The following is a 19,631-nucleotide window of genomic DNA, read 5'->3' as shown; positions in this document are numbered from 1 at the left end:
GAAAGGTCACAGGTTCGAAACCGGGGAGTGGTGTGAGCTCCCATTGTTAGCCACAGCTTCTGCCAGCCTAGCAGTTCAAAAACATGTGAATGTGAGTAGATCAATAAGTACCACTTTGGCAGGAAGGTAACAGCGCTCCATGCAGTCATGCCAGCCACATGACCTTGGAGGTGTCTACGGACAACGGCGGCTCTTCGGCTTAGAAATGGAGTTGAGCACCAACACCCAGAATCGCACACGACTGGACTTAATGTCAGGGGAAAACCTTTACTTTTACCTTAAAATGCATTTATTCAGTTACATTTGTTTCTATTTCTAATTTCTAATACTGTATATCAATAAATGTTAATGATTAAAACTGTAATTGCTATTTTGAAGAATAGTTCTAGTTCATACTGTCAGAATTGCCATTTCCCCTAATAAACTCTACCTCAGTTAATTCAGAACTATGCTCTTGATCATGATTTTAACTTGAGGCCTGTAGCTGGCTGCTTCCTGCTTCCTTCTGCCCTTAGTCCAATTCTCCACTTTGTTTTGAACTCTTTCCACAGCCTGGTCTCTTCATTCGCTCTCACTTGCTTGAACTCCATCTCTATTTGGTCCCAGTCCTCTTTTTTATACAGGCAGACCTCAATCCAATGTCTAGTCAGACTGAAATTAATGTCCCTCCCCTGATCAGATATCATTTGTTTGGACCTTTTATTCCACTCTAAATACATAAAGTAAAATAGGCCAAACAGCTAAGTCAAAGCCCAGTAAGTCACTCAACTATAAACTATGTATCTCTATCAGCCAGAAGCTTCAATCTAAAGAGCCGTTTACTTCCTGTGGCTGTTTAACTCTGTCACATTCTGTTTCCCCCCACCATATTTGACACAAACAGACACAGAGAATACAAATTTTGTCACACATAAGGTCTCTTTCTTTACAAAGGAAAACGGGTATTCCCATGGATGATTCAGTCCAATCTTGAGATTTTTATATATGGTCTGGAGTTTGGGTGTTAGAAAAGTTTAGCAAACATGATAATGTGATATCGTCTACTTCTATGTAATTAATTGCATACTGTTAAAAATAAGGCTTTATTGTGGCATAATGTTTTGTGTTCTTGATAACAGTTCTTCTATTATTCCAATGGGAGAGCATATCCTGGGAAAAGTACACAATTTAAAGACAGAAGCAGCTGGGCTGGAGACCTGAATAAGAAAGATGCGTCTATCAATATAGCAAACATGCAGTTTCAAGACAACGGAACTTACATCTGCGATGTCAAGAACCCTCCAGATATAGTTGTCACTCCAGGAGAAATCAAAGTCAGAGTTGTGGAGAGAGGTACAGTACTCCCTGGTAAGAGTGTGTGTAACAATGGCTGAGGCAATTTTCTGTGTCATTATTTCACTGAAATTGCTCTTGTTTACTTAGACTTCACTTACGTGTTGGTGTGGTGGTTCTAGCATAATTTTAGATGCCTTGTATGGAAATTATTTTTCCCTGGAAATAAAGGTGGTTTTTGTTGTCAATTGAAGAGCGATTGGACAAAATAGAAAACCTCATCCTCAGTTGAAAGCACAAATCCTAAGAAAATCCCTTAACTACAGCATGAATATGTAGATTTTCCAAGTGTCCCATTTTTGCCTTTGTTCTTTTATGAATCTATGGAAAGGCTTTTATCTCCAAACTGAGATGTAGAAAAGGAGCACTGATTATGTCGGATAAAGGTGGGACACTGACAATGTCAGATCGCAGTGTCTAACTTTGAGAAAGGTGTCAGATTTCAAATGGGAAGGGATGATATTCAACACAGGAAGTGTCCCAAGAGGTAGTCTGGCTTCCAGCCCAAAATAGTTCCTCACCATATTTTAGTGCTACCATTTGCCTATTATTATTTATATATATGTGTGTGGTATGGATACCAGTAGTTTCATGTATCCTGTATTTGCTATGTCATTCCCTGTCTTCTGATTAACCTTCTTTCATGATTATGCAGTTGAGCTAACTTTGAAATACAACGGATATGCATGTAAAATGTGCCATGTTCTTCATATTATTACCTTTACCTATACATTTTAGAGCATGATTCTTAATTTACTTCGGATTTGAAGTTGAAAGACTTCATTGAGTAACTGGCAGTGCTTTGTGTAGTGCAGAAGTGGGGACTGGGAATACCAGTTTTGTTGGGCCAGAGCACATTGAAAAGCCATGGAAGTTTAAAATACAAAAAGAAAGCAGAAGGAGACTGGCACCCTCTTGTAGTTTTAATTTTTTTCTGATTGGAGGGGTATGTATGGGACTTAGTACAGCCCATTGGAGGGTCTATGGTCTGAAAATACATCCTTAGATTTCTAAAACCGCAAGATTAAACTAGTACTAACATACTTCAGTCTGATTTTTCAAGTTTGCAGGCTCTGTCTTAGGACTTCAGTCACACTACAGATCCTGTCACTTTGACATCTAGACAGGATTCATTTTGGACTTTTCTCTTTGTTTTGTGTTTATGGTACTGTGTTTTTGAATTTCAGATCTAGTACACAACACAAAAAGAGCCAAAGACATACAGTAGCTGATACATCTTTAATGCATGAATTTAACATCCAAAAGAGAATAATGGTTTCAATCCACTTAAAAGTGTCGGCCAATTTCAAAATGGATCAAACTGAAGCAAACTTTTCTTTTCCCCTCAGGAAACTTGCCCCTGTTTACCCCTACCCTTGTGGCAGGAATAAGCATTGGTGGAGTTCTGGGTTTAGGTTTACTCATCATTCTTATTGTGTGTGTCGTGTACAGAAAGAAGAATTCTAAAAAACATTACTCTGGGTAAGATATTTTTACACTTGTTGCTTATTTTTTTTAAATAAAAAGGCCAGAATTAGGTTCATTTATTTTTGTTTGTTTGCTTTTGTTTTCATTACTAAATGTATTATGACAGCTGGGACACACTTCCCTCTCAAAACAAATAAATTTCAGCTTTGTTGTTCATATACTTTGCCCCTTTACATTCGTACAGTCCCTGCTAGATATTCATGTATTTATGGAATGGGAAGGGTATTGCATAAACTGTCTGGAAAAGCAATCCTACCCTCTTCCCAATGCAAAAATAAGGAGCTTTTGAAACTCCCAGGATAAAGGTAAAATGCTGGACACTTTCTACATTTTGGATTGCACGACTTCATTTCCAGTTTGGGGTATTGCTGCCAACTCCTTGACAACAGTCTGCTTGCCAGAGGTTTCCAACTCCAGCTTTGGGAAAACAGTCCCTCTATTCTTTTCACTGGCTTCACCATTTGCATGACTTCCTTTTCTCCCTGCACTTAATTTCATTTTGAGGAGCTTTTATCCTGTAGGCATTTGATCCGGAGATTTTGGAATGCTATTAAACGTTTGTGATGGGTTTCTTTTGTGGTGTGGTGGTGGGCCTTTGTCTTCTTTACTTCAGCATTTAACTCAAACAGAAAATAGATCACACATCAGGGATTTATCATTTCACTGCCCAACTCTTTCCAGGCCTTTGTAGATCTATTGAATTGTATCAATGAAGCCTTTAAAAATCTAGTTCTTGATAGGTGTGTTTAATTGGCAATTTTCCCACTATACCTTCTTTTCAGCTGAAGATCATAGAGAGGGGTTGCAGCAGAGGTTAGTAGTATGACTGAGTGAGTGCAGTGGTCTGCTACATAAACTAAAGAGTCCCATGTGGAAAACTTAGTTTTCTTTCTGCATGTGCTCTTTCCATAATGGCTTGAAGGCAGTTTACTCTGATCTGCACATTTGGATCCCAAAATCTAACATGAGTATTTAACACTCTGTCCATGCGTCACTGTTGAAAACTACTTGAAGGGTTTGGAACAATAATATACATGCACTAAATGATTCTACTGCTGTTATTGTTTCCTCAGCAGTGTCAACTTTAAGGATATTAATAATAAACTATACCAGCTCCATATTCCTGTTGATTACTAAATGAGAAGATGTGTCTATCCTGTAATTACAATTTTTACTCTAATTGCTAAATGATACTAACACTATCGATTTAATGGACTGATTTGGGTGGTGGTGGGAACCCTTGCATGGCAGTATCACAACTTCTGTTCTTACTCTGACGTTTTGGTTTTTTCCTTTCTTCTTGTGTGTACTGGGATCGGATCCTGCTCTTATCTTCCTCTCCTTACAGAGATCCCGATATAGACGCAAGATTGGGAATGTAACAGGGCTGGGTCTCCTCTTCCAGTCCCACTATATATCATGGTAACTAATCAAATTGGTAGTTGCTCTTTGATACTTTGTGTGTATGAGTGTGCACATTTCTGCCTCCCTTGCTGACTACCCACCTAACATAACTCCATCACTCGTGCTGGAATTCTGTTTTGTAGACTGTTGGTGAAGGGGCAGCGCATTTCATCTACTTGCCTGAATTTTGTTGTTTCATTCTGTCCTTTGTGGCAACAGTGCTATTTGCCATCAGAATCAGTACCCCATTGCTTGGCAACAAACTCATGTGCATGAAAGGGATTTGGACTCTGTACATTGTGAGAGAAGAAACTCACTGCGTGCTAAGCAAATAATTGAAAGTCCTATATGAACAGATCTTTAGCCCAGGAATATTTTGAGATATGTACAAACATTCGTGAAATCTTAGAAAGACCTCCAAGCATTTTATTTACTTTCTGACATCCTTATGTTCAGTCCCAGTAAAAATGAAAGCCCGTTTACTGATACTGACATACCTTTTTTCTCAGTTCTGTAGTTCCCTGTGTACTGCTGCATATCTCATGTGTCTGCTTTTTATAATGTTTAAGTGTTCCTTTTGGACAAGAGAAAATATTGGCTTGCAGAGAACCATGTTCTGCTTATGTCATTGTCATACTGTCATTATCCATATGTGTTTATACATGTTATGAATGTTGTGCAGGAGAAAAAAAAATAGGTGCAGCTTTCTTCAATGTGTTATCTCCAGACATTTTGGATTACAGGTCCATTCATTTGAACCATTGTGTTTGTTTACTGAGACAGGCACTGAGTGTATTCCAAAACCTCTGGAGCACAGTTGGCTCTCTATATCTGCAAACTTTGGATCTGCAGATTCAACCAACCATGGATTCAAAATACACAACACAATAAACATGAAGTTGGAGAGAGACTGAGGATCTGTGAAATGGCAGGAATCCAAGTCCAGTGGTTGGTGCAGATGCATGCCTTCCACCATTTCATAGATGATCAGTCTGTTTCCAGCCTTACATTTTTGCTCCTTCACCATTTTGTATGATCATCCGTGGATTTTGTTGTTCATGGGGAGTCCTGGAACCAATCCCCTGTGGATACAGAGGGCCAAGTGTGGGCGAAAGGTTGATCTCAGCAAAGGCAGCTAACCGAGTCAGGGTTTCCCCCCCATCTTGGCATAAAGCTAGATATTTATCACAATGGCCGTTTTCTGAACAGGAACATTAGTATATCCAGTATATGAAAGCAGATTCTCATTCCATTTGTCTAAAGGATTTAAAACTACATTGAGTAAGGCATCCTCCATTAAAATCCTTTTAAGTACATGAGGTTTCATTCATTAATTTAGCATGCTATTCTTTGTAATATTTATTCTAATGGTTTCCCAACACACATTTAAAAATAGTGGTAATAAAATATAAAACAAATAAACGTAATTTAAAATGTCATTTTATGACTCTAAAATACAGCATCATTCCAGTACCTAAAAGACACAAATGTTTGAGAGATTAAAAATGCTTAAATTGGTACCAAATGTTGTGCACAGACAAACCTCTTTGTAAAGAGAGTTCCATAGCAGTTTTAAGGTGATATCTTGTTGAGGACTTGTTGTGTCCTGTGACATAAGTTGAATCCCATGGAAATGATTGTTTAGAAAAGAAATAGTCTTTATTTTTTCATGTCAGGAGTGACTTGAGAAACTGCAAATCACTTCTGGTGTGAGAAAATTGCCCGTCTGCAGGGACGTTGCCCAGAGGATGCCCAGATGTTTGATGTTTTACCATCCTTGTGAGAGGCTTCTCTCATGTCCCCAGTGGGGAGCTGGAGCTTACAGAGGGAGCTCAACCCACTCTTTCCGGATTCACTGACCTGTGAGTCAGCAGTCCTGCCAGCACAAGGGATTAACCCATTGCACCACTGGGGGCTCCTATAGTCTTTAATGATGTGGTTACATGGAAGTGAATGCAGGTGCCTCAGACACACATGACCAAGAACTGTTTCCATAGATCCTGGCAGGGTCACTCATGTAGTAAGAGATTAGCAGCTCACTGAAAGTTATATTGGACATACTTGTGAGGGAAGAAGAGGTGCCTGTGTTGAACAGAAGTATGGAGAGGATGTACGAGCTGTCTGTCACTCACTGAGATCACCCTTTGTTTTGGCACAAGATGCCATATCATCCTGCCATCACTTGCATTTGTTTTTGTTTTGTTCTGTTTTGTGTTGACTCTTGAACATTGTCCTGCAAACTCTGCTCTGCCACCTCATCAGCTGCAGTACCTCTGAGAGCTTGGTGTCTCCAGTTAAGCAGGCTCCACGGAAGTCCCCCTCCGACACAGAGAGTCTGGTAAACAGCGTGCCCACCCGATCACACCAGGTAAATGGCATCATGCTGCTTTGAACCACATAGGCATCAGGAGAGGTGCTGTTCTTGTTGAGGGGAGGGAGAGATTTTACAGAGAAAACACTGAGCATGGTACCTGTTCAGGAAGATTCCCCAGCCAAATAAAGGTGAAGGACTAGGACTCTAGTATTTTGAAGATAGAATTGTTGGCTTTGATTTTTTACAGGACATTCAAAAAGACTGGAATAGGGCTACTAGTTGGTAAATGTAGAGTCATTGCAGTGAGAGCATTTATTATGCCACAACAGCCTACTTGTATGTGGCTTTTGAACCCTGGAGTGTGATTTGTCTTGTGCTGATTGATCTGTAGAGTTTTTAAAAGATTTCCCATCTTTGTGGCTTAGGTTTACACCAGATAGCTCTTTAATTCCTTCAACTACAATCCTGTCATTTTATTTATGCTAAGAATTTAATATTAATTACTCTTACAATAAGCTTTTCCAGAGCCAATCTTTTGCATGTTGTTGTTGTCTCTCACTCCCATTACATGTATTTATCACTTAAAAGAACGAGTACTAATCTGCTGTTTGGATATATCACTTCTGGAGTATTGCTCAACAGGAACTAGATGCGGTTCTTGATTATTACATTCTGGGTTTGAGAAAATGGACAGTGCATGTAGCTCTCAGTGCTACTTTTTTCACTTGTAGGCCCCAGCATTCTTTGAAAATAATAAAAAAATATTTTTGCCTTTAAATATTGACTATAGCGGTTCAATTTTGCTGTTTCTTTTTTTTTTTTGGGGGGGGGGGGGTGTCTTCTTCTGGCCCTTTTATGTAAGTAACTACCAGGAAAAGAATCTCTTTAAAACAGCCCGAGTTAGCTAAACAAATAAATAAAAATGACAAATTTACCCCTCATGCCCCCTGGTGGGATTTAGGGGCAAATATTTGTGGCCCTCCAAAATCAGGAGTGAGGGCCATGCAACCCTCTACTCTTGCCAGTTGCCCACCTCTCATACACATGAAATTTCTTATTGAAATGCCAAATGTTGCCTGAGATGGGAAACAACATAGCCAGGTTTCTTTCCTTCTTTAGTCAGTTGTTTTGATGTGAAGTATTGAGTTGGGAGTATTATGTAACAGGAGCAACTTTGCCTTCAAATTGTATTTATATAAGTTTTCTATTTTTCCAAAGGTACACAGATTGAAAGTAAAAGTAGACTCTCACAAGACACGAAATTATTTTTCAAAATGCGGAGGCAGCTAAATGGCTGTGTAGATTTAGCTTTGTGGTAACTTGGCATTATTATGCAAATTAGCATGTAGACCTAGTAAAGGAATGTTTGTTTGTTTGCTTTTTGGAACTTCTGCTTTTAGGTTTCAAGATCTAGTGTATTCCTTGTAGCAATCTTTTTAGTTGAAGTTTCTCATTATATCCTTGAATAACACTGAAGATTAATTTGTGATAAGGCAGGCAGAGGAGGGACAGAAGTTTATCTTGCCTATAGTAGCCCATTCATTTTAGTGTTGGACATAGATTGAAGACTCCATTTTCCGATCTGCATGCAGTTCAATTCCTTGTTTCCTGAGGCTGTGTGGTAAGTGATTGGTGGATAGTCAAGTATTTGCTTTTGTGTAAAGTAGTTGTGGGTCTGGAGATCCTATTTATCCGCAAAAGGTAAGGCATAAGATTAACAATTTCTTCAGGGCTTCTTTATACACTAAAATCTGCAGGTTTTCATACAGCCATTTACTTCATAACAACAACAACAACAGCGAACAGTAACTTTATTCTTATATCCTGCCTCCATCTTCCCGAAGGGACTTTCAAAGTGCCAAAAACAGAGCACAAAATAAGCACATAGTACAATACAATAGAATAAAACATATAACACATAAGAACAATTTAAAACTCAGAACAACACTCAATGACCTATGGTGACAAACTACCGAAAACATGGATACTGCAAATTGTAGCTAAGGAACAAGAACATGTGATGAAATGCAGTGATGTATCATTAATTGTGGATCACTGGGACTAGACATTCTCAAAGGCTTGTTTACACATCCAAGTCTTCAAATCCTTATGGAAGGAGGACAGTGTTGGAACCTGCTTAATCTCACTGGGGAGGGCGTTCCAAAGCTGGGGGGCCACCACCAAGAAGAACTTCTCCCTCATCCCCACCAACTGTGCTTGTGACAGTGGTGGGAGCGAGAGAAGAGCCTCCCTGGCAGATCTTAATGCTTGTATGGGTACATAGGAGGGGATGTGGTCACGAAGATAGACAGGGCCTGAACCATTCAGGGCTTTATAGGTAATAACCTGCACTTTGAATTGAGACCAGAAACGTATTGGCAGCCAGTGGAGCTGCAATTAGTAGGGGCATTGTATGCTCCCTATACCCAGCTCAAGTTAGTAGCCTTGCTGCCAAACTTAACATCAATTGCAGTTTCCAAGCTGTCTTCAAAGGCAGCTCCACGTAGAGTATATTACAGTAATCCAATCTTGATGTGACTAAGGCATGGCCCACTGTGGTCAGATCCGGCTTTACAAGATATAGTCGCAGCTGGCGCACAAGCTTTAACTGTATAAAGGCTCTCCTAGCTACCACCGACACCTAAATTTCAAGCGTCAAGGCTGAGTCCATGAGGCCCCCCTGACTGCGGACCTGTATCCTAAGGGGAAGTGTACCCCGTTGAGCACAGGTGGCCACCGTATACCCCTATTGGCCTCGCGACTGACCAGGAGGACCTCTGTTTTGTCTGAATTGGGCTTCAGCTTGTTAGCCTTCATCCAGTCCATCACAGCTGCCAGACACTGGTCCAGAATCCGGGGGGCTTCCTTAGAGTTTGGTGGAAAGGAGTAGTAGAGTTGTATATCATCTGTCTACAGATGGCACTAAACTCCAAAACTCTGGATGACTTCACCTAGTGGTCGATGATATCGAAAGCTGCTGAGATATTAAAGAGAACCAATATAGACACAGTTCCCCTGTCCATTCCCTGCGGAGCTCATCCACCAAGGTGACAAAAGCCATTTCCGTTTTGTGGCCAGGCCTAAAACCAGACTGCGATGGATCAAGATAATCGGCTTCATCCAAGAATCCCTGGAGCTGAGAGGCCACCACACGCTCCAGAACCTTGCCCCAAAAAGGGAGATTAGAAATAGGCCGATAGTTGTTCAATACTGAGGAATCCAGGGATGCCTTCTTCAACATTGGTCTGACTGTTGGTATTTGTCCCTGCTCCAGCAAGGCATTTATAATCCTTGTGAGCCACTCAGCCAATTCCCTACTGACAAGTTTAATAAGTCAAGAAGGGCAAGGTTCTAGGGCGCATGTGGTCGCTTTCACAGTTCCAAGAATCTTGTCCATGTCATCAGGCTGAACATGCTGAAATGAATCCATCAAAACTGGACAGACAGGTGCCTCAGGTACATCCCTTGGTACTGCAGTAAGAGTGTATCTGAGCAACTTTACCTGGAAAATGATAGGCAAACTCCCCACATCGAGTTGTTGAGTGGTCTGGGAACTCCTCCTGATGGCTAGAGTGGAGGAGTTCCCTGACCACCCGAAACAATTCCGCAAGTCTATTTGTTGCAGACACAATGCGTGTAGTTGAGAAAACCTTCTTGGCTTCCTTAATTGCCACCGAGTAGGCCTTAAGCGAGGCTGTAGCCCGCGCTCGGTCGGGTACTTTCCGAGTGTTCTGCCAGTGGCACTCTAGCCTTCGTCTTGCCCGCTTCATCACCTCCAGCCCCCTGGTGAACCAAGGAGCAAAACAAGAGGGGATGTTCAGAGGCGATCATGTCAATTTCCCTAGCCTTTGAGTTGTAGTGGTCGACCAGGGCATTGACAGAATCATGCCTACTTCCTAATTGAGACGTGTGTGTGTGCCCTTTTTAAAAAGGAACTTGTGTGTGCATGATCCATCACAACATGTTTTTTATGAGTAATCTCTTAAGATATTTTAAGGGACATGAAAAGAACCGTACTATAGTATGTTTGAGAGTAGAAACTGTTACTTTCTTCTAGCCTAATCAGGAGTTAAAAAGATTAATATGAATGAATGCATTAAGGTGCTTGGTTAATGTTGATCTGTCTGGGGTATATGCTGCTGCAAAGGCTTTTTCAGTGATGCCATTAAAAAAATGTATAATGACTTCCACTTCTCTTCCTATTGTCACAATATTCTTGTGGGATACTTTAGAATAAGAGCACTTAAGGCAACCATGAAATGGAATTGGAATGTCAGTGACAGTTTCTCACAGAACCAAGATGTTAATGATGTAAAGATTTTAAAACATAAAAAAGAGGTGACGTAATACTTTTCGCTAGAGCAGACGGAGCCGCAACTTGCAAACTTCTTGATCAGTCTACTAATATCCTGTTATTTTTCTCTAAGTTAATGTTGCCTATTATGAAAGTAGGAAGTTTGTTGCCCAAAGTTGTGTTTCAAACAGCATGCATGGAATCTTCATCTCATTGGATTCATTTAATCTTCAGGCTTGCTGACTACTCACCAAACTTGCTTTCACTTTTGTCCTTATCAGTACATTCATTTGAGGCATCAGCATATCACAATGCATGTCTGCCTGATGCAAAATGTCACAGTGGTTTGCATTCCTCTCTCTCGTCTGTCTGGCTGTACAGCATTTGTTCACTTTGATTGTGATAATTGTGGGTATGTTCCAGTTTAGTGCTGACCTGACTGGTTATCTGGTTTTCTTTATGCTTATCAGATGGTTTTGAAGATTGTATCCCCATTATGTATTATTCCAGAGATAATGTTTGAATGCTGAATGGAGGCTTGCTGAGGCCAGGCTTCATGTTTGATAAACAGAATATTGACAATAAAACAGTCTGCTCATAAATTCTGAAAGCAAACATACATGCTATTTCTTTTCTCTGATGCGAGTATGTTTACATAACATTGCACACTTTCTTTCTTGTGTGGAACATCCACCAAAATCTCCTTATTGTCTTACTGTTAAGATTAATGGTATATAGTTCCTAGAAAATTAACAAGACATCAAAAAAATAAATGTAAGATGTTCTCAGTGGTTTTCAATGAAATGTTCCCAGATAAATGATGTTGATGAGTTTGAAGTAAAAACGATGCTGAACCACTATAGTTACAGATTCATAAATGCTCTGTATCAATGCTATCCAATCTGTCTGATGTGAAGGATTGGCAGGGCTTTTTTCCTAGTGTGCCAGGGATTGGTACTGTATTTGAGCTTTGTAATTACAACTATTTTAGGGCTCCCTGGTGGCACAGTGGGTTAAACTGCTGAGCTGCTGAACTTGCTGACCGAAAGGTTGACTGTTCAAATCCAGGGAACGGGGTGAGCTCCCGCTGTTAAGGCCCAGCTTCTGCCAACCTAGCAGTTTGAAAGCATGTAAATGTGAGTAGATCAAGAGGTACCGCCATCGCGGGAAAGGTAATGGCTCTCCTTGCAGTCATACTGGTCACATGACCTTGGGAGGTGTCTACGGATAACGCTGGCACTTCAGGCTTAGAAATTGAGATGAGTACCACCCCTCAGAGTCTGACACGACTAGACTTAATGTCAGGGGAATCCTTTATTATTTCTTCCTTTATTATCTCACTGTAAACAGACAATTCCTAGCTCATGCATTAGCCTCAGTCTACTGACCACCATTTTAAGAAGCTCTGCTCTAAATTCCTAGGTGAGAATGATGATGATCTTATGTTACAAATAGATATATATTATGTGACTAAATCAGTATTTTCCATTCATATTGTAATTCAATAGCTGTAATTCAATGGTTTTGAAAGTCATTAGTGAGCCAAGTAGCTAGTGGGGAATATTTTCTAGTGCTATCTATTTTTTTTCCACTTCAAAAACAACACTGTTGTTTTCTTGATATTCCTTTCCCCTTTGATTTCCACTGAAAAATATCTGTTATTTTCATTACCTGTCTATTCTTAGCTACCAGCTCCCTTTAAAAAACTCATATGTACTGTTGATTTATTAATCAGAACGCTATTACAGTGTTTTACCTAAAGTGAGCATTTTAGGGCTATTTTCCTATTCATCTTGTACTCCTATAATATGGACTATTTTTGACAAAACATGTTGCACAGACTCTGGGGAGGTGGCCAACTGAAAATTGGTCATTGTAATTTTGGGTTCAAAGGTTACCAAGAACATGCCTCTTTAGACTTGATCTCTTTTGGATTACATAACCTTTTAAAATGTAAAATGTTCATGGCTTACTCCAGATCCTCTGTGTTGCCTTGTAATACATCATGAAAACTGTTGCCATCTAGTGGAGTACATTTTGCTAGACAGGTATTTTTCCTCAAGAATGTTTGTTATTGCATCACATTTGAGGACACTGCAGACAAGAAGCTATAGAATCTCTAAAATTTAGTTGCATTTCAAAAACCGAAGATAATCAGGCTGCACTGAGGAGCTTTTTTCCGTGTCAGGAGTGACTTGAGAACAAGTTGCTTCTGGTGTGAGAGAATTGGCCGTTGCCCAGGGGACACTTGGATGTTTTACCATCCTGTGGGAGGCATCTGTCATATCCACGCACGAGAAGCTGGAGCTGGCAGACGGGAGTTCACCCCGCTCCCCAGATTCGAACCGCAGACCTTTTGGTCAGCAGTCCTGCTGGCACAACGGTTTAACCCATTGCACCAATCCACCTTAGGAGCTACACATTCTTGTTAAGTAAAAGAAAGCCCCAATACATCTTAGAGGAAAACAGCCTTCCCAGATTTCTATTTTAGCACTGGGGAAAAAATGGAACCTATTGAAGGAACTAGTTTTAGCAGGACTCTGAATGCTTGATGTACTCTCATAAAATAGGAATCTGCTCTCACCTGTTTTTGACTGTATTTTGTTGCATCTGCCTGAAGAATTAAATGCCAGACTTCCATGAGACATTTTAAAAATGAATTTACATGTGCTTTCTTTCAGCCGATTGGTAATTTTCAAAAGTCCACCTCATCTGCGATATTTTCTATCTAAATCCTTTTTAAGGTAAATGTGTCAGTCTCCTATATACACAGGATTAGAATTTTGCCTGCTCTGAGGTTTCATTTAGCTAATTATGTTATAAATCGGGGTTTTTAAAATGTATTCTACCTCCCAGCTATGTGGTAAAGGAAATGTGCTATCTTCCCGTGTTCTTACTTTGTTTTTGTTTTTTTCCCTGTTTTTAGGGCCCAGTAATTTATGCACAGTTAGATCACTCCGGAGGGCATTGCAGTGACAAGATCATCAAATCAGAATCTGTGGTCTATGCTGATATTCGGAAAAACTGAGAAGATCCCAGCCTACCCAAAGCTAAACAAAAATTCAAACTGGAATCGCTTGAATAAAGTTGACCCAGAGAACTCACATGTGGCCTTTGACGCCTAGGCTAGGACCAATGCATGTGTATACAGAGAGAAAGAGATTATATATGTATTGTGTGTAAATAGTCTTATTTAATCGTACAGAAATGAGACCAATGTTGCATGTTGAACTATGATAAGAACTCTGCTTATAAATTGCCAATATTTTTTCTTTTATATTTAGGATAAGGGGAAGAAAGCAAATATTCATTTTACACCTTTAGGTAATGTGTCTTAGTTGTTCTGTGGAAAAACTGGAAAATTCCTGGATATTCTAGTGGATTTGATATTTTGTTTTTTACAGATGCTTTCCTTTTTTTTTGTTGAAATGGACATTAGAACTGTTTCTGCATGATTCCTTTTCCTCATTTGGTGCTTTCTACACTCACCTGATCATATTTCACTCTTGTCCTTTCATTCCAACACCCTTGTTTTGCCAAGGGAAAAGCTCTTACCTGCCTTCAACTTCCAGCATGGTTTCTTCTTGGCTAGAGCCAAGGTTTTATTTCAGGACATTGACAAACCTTAGTCCTGTTTTAATTAAAAGCTATAAATGAAATGGCTTTTTTTAACTTTATGAATTTATGAATTTTCAGCAATCCTAATAATGCAGCATTAATAAAAGACCCCCTTTTTACTTTACTCTTTCTCCTTTATATTTCTAAATGCAAGTTCTTCTGGGTCTAGTGGGATTTCTGCAATAAAAATTACCTAAATCCAATATTTTTGAATAAAAATAGGGTAACGAAGTGCTAGGTGGATCTTCGGTTTGATCCTAGTAAGACTTGCTTGAAGCTCTTGCATTTGTCTGCTACTGGTAAATTTAAAAAAGTTTATCAGATTTTGCTATTCTAAGCAGATATAGCTAGAATTCTCAGTAACCCCTTTCTACTGTTTTATTCCACTGCCATAAGGGGGTACTTCATGGAAGGCATGAAGTGTGATGGGATATTAAGCGTGAGCTTCCAAGGGACAGGGTAAAGGTCCTATTCACACTAGTTCTTTTTAATATATACAAGTTTACCTTAAAACAAGAATGCCTGTTGTTTTTCTGCTGTGGGATGAGCTATGCATCCCTGCCTTTGTTTTCTGATGACACAAAACCTCTGAACCCACATTTAGTTTCTCCTTTCCCCCATCCAGTGTTTCAGGCAGGTGGTCTACTGCTGCTAGTTTGGACAAGCATCTTGCATGTTTCTCTGCTTATGCATTTTTATCAGCAATCTTTTTTAAAGTATAGCATTAAATGTCTGGAGTGATTATTTCTTCTTGGCTAAATCATGGTGTGACCAAGTACCTCTAAGATTTGACAAAGCATAGAGGGGAATAATATTTCCCCTGACAGGCTCTACCAAATTTTATCCTAAGTTGTGTGTCCTTAATATATGGTTTTCAAGAGATTTAAATGAATTCAACCAGAATTGTTGACTAAGATTCTATTCTGTGGCTAGTTTAGTGTTCTACCTTGTCATCTCAGTAATGTAATTTGGCTGCAACCCTGAGCCCATTTACCGTGGAAATAAATTCCATGAATTGGACTTGCTTTTTGAATACATATGAACAGAGTCTCACTTCTTTTGTGAACTTTGGTTTATGAAAATGCTCCTTCTGTGGGGTTATTTTATCTTGAAAGAAGAAATGATGCTTCTGGCTTAATTTAACTGAAGGCTTCTTCAAGATTTGCCTGAATTAGAGAGCTACTGTTAGTGTCTTTATCTAAACTTGTAGTATAGATTGGTTACAACAAGTGGTCATTAGTGACATATAAGTGAAACAACCCTTCAATTCCTTCTCTCTCTTTTGAACTCTTTAACTGTGGCACTTGTTTATTGGTGCAACTTTGAAGATTCATGTATGTTGTCTTATTTCATGCAGCCTGCTTTTACAACAAAGTCACGACAAAATTTGTCTTATAACATCTGTTATTTTCTGTGTTCCTCACGTTTAACTTTCCTGGGGTCTGTTTCAGAGTTTGTACCTCAGTATTTAACTTGGCTAGAGAGAATTCTTCTACTGCCTCTTATCCTAGCCAGTCTCTTGATGCTCCATTGTTAAGAGTCTTTCTCTTTTTATTGTGAAGTGGTTAATATTTTAATTTGTACTTATGCACATCACAGATGAATTAGATGTGCTTGTCTTATTTTTTGTTTTACCAGAACTGAAATTGTTGCATCATGATGAGTTTTTCACATCTTCCTTATACCAAGACTCCACCCCATAGGTTTTTATGCATTGTATAACATGATGTTAGAGCTCATAGGAGTAACAGAAGTGCATTTTGACAAATTAGTAATCCTAGAATCCATTTCCACAACTAACATTGCAGGAGTAACATGAACGAGAATGTAGTGAAGATTAATTCAAGGATAATGAGAGAGAAATATAAATTCGACAGTAATGCTAATCAATGCATCAATCGGGCCACCCATTTTAGAGAGCTTATGAAGCTACTCTTAATATTAAAAAATGTTTCTTTATGGAATGCAACCTTCTGCATTTTCTCTTCTTTATTCATTTGAGAAAATATAAAAAATTAAGGTGCTTTTAAAAGCTTCATGTGAACTGCACAAGAGCTGTACTCTTAGGGCCCTTCCACACAGCCATATAGCCCAGAATGCCAAGGCAGAAAATCTCACAATATCTGCTTTAAACTGGGTTATTTGAGTCGACACTGCCATATCTCCCAGTTCAAAGCAGAAAATGTAGGATTTTATTCAGCTGTGTGGAAGGGGCCTTAGTTTGCTTGTCCTCTTTAGAGCAGGAATGAGCAGAAGGTAGGCTTCTATCAGTTAATAGACTAGTGAGAAACTACAGGTAGACCACCTTAACAAGTGGAAGGTTGCTGGGATTCTTACAAAGAATCCTGGCTTAGATGAAATTTGGCCTGAAGGAGCACACCACATAGTCTTAACTAAGAGAATCACATAATAGAGATAAGCTTTGCCTTAATTTTATGGGATACGAAGTACTCTTGCTTCATACATATAAAACACATAACTAGAAACTTGTGATTCCTGGTGTGAACAAAAATACAGACCACACAAGAAAGGCCACCCTTGTTTTAGAGCTACCTCTTGTAAGAGATAATTTTGTGCACAAAGGAAGACAATATATGTTTGTCCCTCAGTGCAAGGTAATATATAGTCACTACCAGGAGCAACAAAAACCTAAAGGTGGATGTTTCACGTGAACATTAGTGTTTCATATATGCAATCAGTTTGAACTGATATTCATTAATGTACATAATTCAGTGCTAATCATAGGCACTTGAATAATAGCAGTCAAATAGACTGTAGACTTAGTTGCAGTGGAACAATTTCTTATTCAAGTCTTTGTATAACATCACAGATTTTTTAAAAATCATTTTCATTCAAACATCTTTTTACTTGGGAAATATAGCATCATTTCCCTTGGTTGTTTTAATTTTTATCCAATAGACATTTCCTTGACATTATTTTATTACATTGCCATTGGGTCTCTATATCAGGAGAAAAGTGGAATAAAAATAAAGTAATAATTGAGTTGGCATTAAGTTCCTAATTTGGAGATGTCTGATGTAATACATTGGGTATTTTTTAAAATATGAAAACTGATAATTTGTTTTCTGCATGCATTTCAGTAGAGCCCGGATATTGTTCAATGTGTGGAACAAACTTTGTTATGAAATGTCTTCCTATTTGTATTCCTTTACCATCTTCAAAACTGAGTAGTTGACCACTTGGCAAGCACAAGAAGTATGCAAGGCCTCTTGAGAGTCTCCTCTGTGTACAACCCTCTCCCATGCATTTCAGGGAACTTCTTCAATTAGTGGATGTTCACTGTTGGCTCTTAACCATTGGTATAGCCTTTTCTGAGAATACTTTAAACCATATAAAAGTGGTGGCCTGACCATCCTTTAATTCATTTGTCTGTGGTGTGTGCCATGATCTCCTTTGTAAATAGTCTCTTAGATTTAAAGACTCAATCCTGTTAATTTTAGCTTGCCCAGATTCACTTTTCCTCTATTTTAGGCAAACCAATTAGAAGGCTTGTTTCAAAAATTTCAAGAGTGGAGTGTAGCCATTTTTGTCTGTTGCCACAAAGCCAATCCTGTTTGATGGCACCTCAAAGACTAACCTGTTTTCTTTTTCATAACTTTTCATGGATTGAAACTCACTTCATCAGATGCATGAAGTTTTCACCTTAGTAGTCAAGACACTTATATATATGCTGGGCTGAAGACTGGAAATACAGAAAATTGCCAGCAAGTTATGATCATACCAGTGGTCATTTTACAAGTTGAGAGAAGATGTCAAAGCATGGCCAGCAGATTAGCACCTGTATAATGAAGAAAAGTGTTTTGTGCAATCCAAGTATAAGAGAGAAAGCTTCATAATTTATATCATTTGTGTATGAGGCTTTGTCTCTTGCTAGAGTACTTTGTGCATCTGCAGTATCAACATGTGACGTGTGACTAGAAAAACTGGAGTTGTTTGTCTTAGCTTTTTTGAAATGTGGGTGACCTCTGTCTTGCAGCTTGCTCTGTATATGCAGTTTAAACGCTTTCCCTTGTGTCCAGACAGTCCTGGTGAAGTGAGCAGTTGTTCAGTCATCTACAGATGAGCCCTGACGTCTGTCAAGTCTTGTTCATAGTTTACATATTCTTGTGCCTGTCTAAAAACATTGTAAAACCAGTTGTTTTATTTGTACTGGATTGGTGGGACTTGTCCCTTTTATGAAATCCTGTTTCCAAGTTAAGATGCAGGAGAACACCTCAATCATGTGTTAAGGGCAATTTTCCTATGGTGCTGTATTTAATGCCCCTTTTCTGTGAAAGGCGATCAAGATCTAATAAAGGACTCCCGGCTGTGAAATTGAACTCACCAAACCTTGGACTACCTTCTCAAGATCTCCCTTTGCTCTATACAGCTCCACACAATGCAGCTACTGACATGTTTTCTACTTTGTTTCTGCACTTTTTAAAAACTGGAATTGAATTTGTCTTGTACAGTTTTTCCTTTGCCCCCTTTCTCACAAGCAACTGCTGCATAGAGCAGAAAGGACTCTGTGTGTTTATCTGGAGCGCACCACTATGGGGCACCACATGATGCTGCTGCTAAATTGGAGGGGTGGGGGAGAAAGAGGTAAACACCTATAAAATAGGTGTATAATTTGGGGGTAAATGTATGTTTTATGTGGTCTCTAACATTAAATCGGGAACTGGCGGTCACATATAATTTGTACTAACTTCTCAGTTGAACACACATCCCATCAGATATTTACATGTTTTCTATTGTACTCTTGTGAATATTTTAATACACTTTTTCCATTAGTTGTCTGTTGTGTGTCATAATTTATGAAGTGCCAAAAGAGACTGAAATATGTTCACCTTTCTCACACATCAAATAGGGAAACAGAAGGGAGCGCAGGATAGTTCCAGACTATTCTCATTTTCATTGATCCATAGCTGCAGGTCAAGGAGCCATGACAAGCAATCATTGCTACCCCAAGTCCCTTACCAAGCAAGGCTGCTTCATTGTCCCCTTTAGTATTAAAGGATGAGTGGTTCTTAAAATACAGGGTTTCAAAACGCCATAGGAGGAGCTATAAAAAGTCATAGCTCTACTTAAAATCAATTTGGGTTTGGATCTCCCCTCCCTCTCTACACTGAATTTATCTCTAGAGCTGGCTTGCACACAACTTGTGGCCCTCCAGATGAT

At 39.2% G+C, this 19,631-nt stretch overlaps 1 protein-coding gene across 2 annotated transcripts in view; it reads left to right on the top strand.

Annotated features, from left to right (window-relative positions):
• The window catches only part of MPZL1 (myelin protein zero like 1), a 38,437-nt gene extending 19,194 nt beyond the window's left edge, over nt 1-19,243 (top strand). The window contains exons 3-6 of one of the 2 annotated variants that reach the window (XM_060770598.2): nt 1,119-1,332; nt 2,682-2,814; nt 6,487-6,592; nt 13,759-19,243. In XM_060770598.2, the coding sequence (XP_060626581.1) occupies nt 1,119-1,332; nt 2,682-2,814; nt 6,487-6,592; nt 13,759-13,860 (555 nt within the window). In that variant the 3' untranslated portion in view covers nt 13,861-19,243. Of the gene's footprint in view, nt 1-1,118; nt 1,348-2,681; nt 2,815-4,168; nt 4,243-6,486; nt 6,593-13,758 lie in introns of both variants that reach the window. The other variant, XM_067466667.1, reaches the window with a different exon arrangement.
• The last annotated feature ends 388 nt before the right edge of the window (nt 19,244-19,631 follow it).

This window comes from Anolis sagrei, chromosome 3, assembly GCF_037176765.1.
Source record: "Anolis sagrei isolate rAnoSag1 chromosome 3, rAnoSag1.mat, whole genome shotgun sequence".
In the NCBI taxonomy this organism is placed as follows: domain Eukaryota; kingdom Metazoa; phylum Chordata; class Lepidosauria; order Squamata; family Dactyloidae; genus Anolis; species Anolis sagrei.
This window is presented reverse-complemented; position numbering and strand designations above follow the sequence as displayed.